This window comes from Apaloderma vittatum, unplaced genomic scaffold (genome assembly GCF_000703405.1).
Source record: "Apaloderma vittatum isolate BGI_N311 unplaced genomic scaffold, ASM70340v1 scaffold29630, whole genome shotgun sequence".
Classification (NCBI taxonomy): Eukaryota; Metazoa; Chordata; class Aves; order Trogoniformes; family Trogonidae; genus Apaloderma; species Apaloderma vittatum.
The window spans coordinates 1-5,093 of NW_009693354.1; the positions used below are offsets into that span (position 1 = coordinate 1).

Here is a 5,093-nt window from a genome sequence, read left to right on the forward strand (position 1 = left end):
GCCGGGTGCGGGATTGCTTAGGGCTGCGCTGGATGGGACTGCCCGTCTGCGGTGGTTTGTGAGGAGCTGGTGGCTCATGCTGGGTTCTGCCTTGGAGCGTAACTGTGGAGATGCAGGACAAGGCTCGCAGGCAAGCAGGGAGGGAGCAGCCAGCCGCCTTCAGCTGGGGGCTCAGAAGGTGCAGGCGGTATGTGTGACAGGCTCTTCTCTTCTCAGGCGAGCCTTCCGCTGAGGGAACCGTCGCTGCGCTCCCAGGTCAGGGAAACATGTCCCGTCGGAAACAGACCACTCCTAACAAAGTTCACTGTAAGTATTATGTTACCCGGGACCGTGGGATCCTTGCCCTGGCTGGATTGTTGTGGAGTGAGATGGAGAGGAGGGAGGTGAGGGAAAGGTGCAGTTTGTGGGGGAATGGTGGTTACCCATGTTTTGTCTTAGGGATTGTAAGAAGAGAAACTGAGCTCTGTGCGTCAGGTGAGCTGGCTGTGTCCTGGCACGGTAGGGCACGGACAGGCTTGAACAAATGCCTAATGCTGTAAAGGTGGGTGTGTACGTGCAGGGCCTGTCGCTGTGCTTCGCATTCGCACCGTCGCAAGTGCAAGTAAGTACACTGAGAAACGTGACTTCAGGGTCTGGCCTGACCTGGGCAGCAAGGGGAGCTCTAGGCAAGGTGGTTTGAGCATATGGCTGAAAGCCAGGAGGTGCTGGGATCTGATCCTTGCCCTGCCACAGACTCAGCTGACTGGCCTTGGACATGCTGCTTCAGCCCAGTGTAGCTGAATTTCCTACCAGAATGTAAATAAATGTAAATAAAGATGCTTGTTCCTCCCTTGCAGGGAATGGGCAGTGGCTGAGTAAACAGCTGGACAGACTGGTGCTGTCTGTCAGGTCGTTCCTGAGCTGGGCTGATAGGACAGAGCTCTCTTTCTCCAGCGTTGCCAAACCCCTGACATTCATTTGAAAGCAGAAGGGCTGAAGATGCTGTACATCAGCACTTCTCATCGGGAGGCTGCGGCAAGGTGTCAGTGGAGCTGGGAGACACATGTGGGTGTTTGGCTTTTGTTTGACTGATTGCAGCAGAGGGAAGTTGGGTGGACTGAAGCTTTGTCCTTGTTCGCATCTGGCTTTGCTGGAGACACGTTTGGAATTTGGGCTGGAATGAGGAAAATGAATTTCCACTCCTGCAGACTTAAGAAAGCAAGGCTGATGAGAGGGCCCGAGGTATTGCTAAGCTGTAGTAGCTGTCGGGTGTGGGACAGAGAGCTGGATGCTGCAGCCCTAACCCTGCCTCACTTGGCCGAAGCTGCTGCCTTGCATGTCTGTGTGTTGCTCTTTTGAAGGGGGAGGGCAACAGGAACCCGTGCATGCCGTTGTCTGTCCTGGGAGAGAGCACGCTGTGATACAGCCTAACGCTTCGCACGCTCGGTGAGCGTTCTGGGGAGAATCACTGCTGCTGAGTTCCTGGAGGCTCTGTTGGATGCTAGAGCTGGGGGCACGGGGGAGCTGGCAAAGCCGTCCTTGGTGGCCAGTGTCAGAGTCTTGAGGCGTGGCTTTTGGCATCTGCACTGACGTGTGCTCTCCGCTCCCTGCTTCTGGGTGCTGGGCTCAGCAGCGAGCAGAGCGTAACTTTGATTTGCCTGATGGTACCTTAATGTCTTTGAATTTGCCTTCCTTAGAAAAGTTTGATATGTCTCGTGTTTTGTCCAATGATGCCGGAAACACATCTTGTGACCACAGGCTTTTGCTCCTGAGGGTGCCCAGATAGAGCTGCTGCGGTTTAGGTCAGACTTTGATAAGGCATGGGCTGCCGCTGGCTCCCCTGGCGTAGAGTCCTGGCCTCTCACGTGTGGAAACCAAGGGGCACAACAGCCGCAGTGGTGTTTAGGTGGGCTGTTTTCTGCATTCCACTGTGTAAGGGTTATGTTCTTGAGAAGCTGGTACTGTTATATACAGAACTATACGTACTCTGGAGTTCAGCTGTGCATTGTTTTCGCACTGAGCATTGCTTCTTTATCTGCAAAACAAGTGATCGTATCTCCAGTCTGGGTCTGGGGGGAATCTGCCTGACAAACGTGCTACTGGCGGGCATGAGGTTGATGTTATGGCACCTGGTGTGGCACAGAGAGGAGTTGTAGGACCTGTTCACCTCCTTTACATGCAGCACGTTGCTACAGAGCAGCTGTTCAACAGGCATCTCCAGGAGCAGCCAGTAGGACCACGAGAAAATCAAGGAACTGAAAGATAGAAGAAACGTGTCAATGGTGATGTCTCCACCTTGGGATGGAAAAATCTTGTCTGTGTTATGATGAACACCACCAAATTCTTGGGACTTCTCTGTCTACCTAGCGTGCTGTGTGTCTGGAGGGCCCAGAAATGCCATGCAGTGCACTGACGAGGATAATCGGAGAGAGCAGCAGCTCCAAGAACTGAGTGAGCCAGCAGAATGAGGAGTCAGGCTGAGACATAGCAGACACGTTACTGAGACATCTTCACAGGGACTGGAGTGGTTGGGAGGAGAGGAATAAAAGGGACAGCAGGTATGCAGCTTTTTACGCAGTTGTCTGCAGCTGGGGTCTGATTTCACAGGCTGCGGGGCTGGGGAAGCGCTTTCTGGATTTGCGTAAATACCGCTGTGAATATCTGACCGGACAGATTTGTGGGACGACGGGGCCTACTTCTTCCTTGCATGGCCACTCTATGTTATCTTCTTTCTTGGATTCGCTGGGGCAAGCGACAGCTGCCCACCTCCTCTCCTTGGCTTGCTTGGTGCCACCTCTTCCCAGGGCTACTTCCCAGGCTCGGCATGGCCCCCATTTAACCTCGCTCGCATCACAACATGGTTTGCTGCCCTCGCTTAGCACAGAATCGCTTTGCTTGGCAGGCAGAGCGACCAGTTGGGAAGTTGCGTGGTTGCAAGTCAACAGAGTCTTAAATGGAAGTTGACGTGTAAGGAATTCAAAATAATACAGAAACGGTGAAAATCTCATTGTGCATGATGGCCAGTCTTTCTACAGGTTTAATTGTAGTCATCTCCCACTTGGCAGGGCTGCAGCACATAGTTGGCTTTTAATAACTGAATTTTGTTTTGCTACATGGCGCATGAAAAACACACCTGAGAAAGTGGAAACAAATAAAACTGTAATACTGGAATATACTTTCTGCGTTGCCCGTTCCACATAAAATTGGAAAATACAAACAGTTACATCATTCCTGTGGAGATATCTTAATTGGTTCTATTTGGTCTTTATTTTCTCCCAGAGTCTAAAGTATAAAATCTCTCTAAGCAATTCATCTGATCTTGCGTTCAAGCCCATCCGTTGCTGCTCTGTCACTCCATCAGTTGTGGGCCGCTCACCGTTCTTGTGCTTGCCAAAAATCTGCTGCAGGTCTTAGCGCGCACTTTTATTTTCTCTCCTTGCTGTCCCATGAGCTGCCTTTCTTCCTATTGCTTGTACCCTTTGCAAGTGATGCTTATTTTAGAACTCTTGAGAACAGCTTTTGTCAGTCAAATTAATTCCCACTTCCTAGCTCTATTTGTCATGGTCCCAGTACCCCATTAACCCTCTATTTCCTTCTCTCTGACACACACCATATGCTGTCCTCTTCAGTGTTCCGTGAGTTCTGCTGTCCGTAACACTCCCAGTTGGAAGAGAAAGTGTCTTCTGAGAAGTAGCAGCCAGCATTCAAAACCTAGCGGAAATGTTCTTGCATCAAAATCCTTGGTTCTTAAAGGGCTCTGCGGGCTGCCATCGTTAACCCTTTCAATTATGTTGTTTTTCATTTCAGTAACCACTACAGCAGTGTGGACAACCCAGAATAGCCATGAGGCAGGTGGAGTAGATCCACAGTGGTGGGAAGACTTGCTGATTGCAGGTCCAGGAAAGGAACACAGAGAAGACCTACCTGAACAGGGACTTAAAATTGATGTACAAGGAGGGAACAAAGTGGCTCATCTCTGAGGGACTTTTCTGTTTAGGAAGGAAGACAGGGCAATGATGCAGTTTCTTTTGTTTTGTGGATTTTGGGGTGGGGGCTGTTGTCTCGTGTGTTTATTTTCCAGAACACCTCAGAGTTATCCTGCATTTGTACAGTTCAAGAAGGGAAGGGCTCAGGAAAAAATAAGTAAGTTCTGGCTACCGAGTTGATCCACCACCAGATGCTAGCAGTCCTACCTGCCCCCGTTGCCCGGTACTGCAGGGCTGCCCCCCACCTCCACCGCTGCTCACCTGGTGCCCCACTCACCTACAAGATTGTGGAGAGGAGAAGCGGAATGCAAAGCAGAGGCATTGGTGTGGTCTTTCACTGTCCTGTGTCTCTGTTTGTAAAATGAATACAGTGACTTGTTCTGGTGTTGTGGTCAGCCTGCAGCCCTTTTTGTATTTAATAAAGAAACTTACGGAGAAGAGTCTGTGAATTCACTACTGAGCATGACATCCTTCACCAATAGCAGCGATCCTTAAGCTGGTGCCTGTCTTACTCCCTTCCCAAAGGAACTGGAACGTTTCCAGAGCGGGATGGAGGTGGGGATGTGTCTACGCGAGCATATGTGAGCAGAAACAATAAAAGTGTAACTCTGTACCTATAAAACATTAAAAGCCCTAAAGCTTCATCAAAGTAAGCCCTAGTCCATCAGTAGGTGAGGGAGACACTTTTCCTGAAGTTCTTTTGGAGACAATATTAGTTTAATATGTAAGAAATTCTGTATAAGCTAAAGATAGCATTTTTTAGTCTTTCCCAGTCCCATGATGCCTTCTTAGATACAGGCTAGAGGAGAATGCAGAAGACGTCGCCTGCTAACAGCTCTGGTTTGGTTAACGTTTGCATTTCTGGCTGTAAGCGGGTAGTTCTCTGCACTGCGCTGGATTGGTGCTGACGTAGTCTGGGAACGTTGTACGGAAAGGCCGCTGGCAGACGTGGTCGCTGTCTTAGTTGTTGTGACTGATGCAAGTGTTACGGACAGGAGAAGTTCCCTCCTCAGTCGCCTCATATAAAGATCACAGCTTACAAAATCCTGCAGACCGTCTGCATAGCCTGTATGCCTGAGCGGGAACCTTCCTGCCGTTAGGCTCCTGCCCCACAGAGATGTCAGCCGC

At 50.3% G+C, this 5,093-nt stretch overlaps 1 protein-coding gene across 1 annotated transcript in view; it reads left to right on the forward strand.

Annotated features, from left to right (window-relative positions):
* Window positions 1–266: 266 nt before the first annotated feature.
* Window positions 267–5,093, forward strand: part of ZNF821 (zinc finger protein 821) — a 10,652-nt gene continuing 5,825 nt past the window's right edge. Inside the window, 1 exon segment of the mRNA XM_009878740.1 lies at window positions 267–306. Within this exon segment, the coding sequence (XP_009877042.1) occupies window positions 267–306 (40 nt within the window).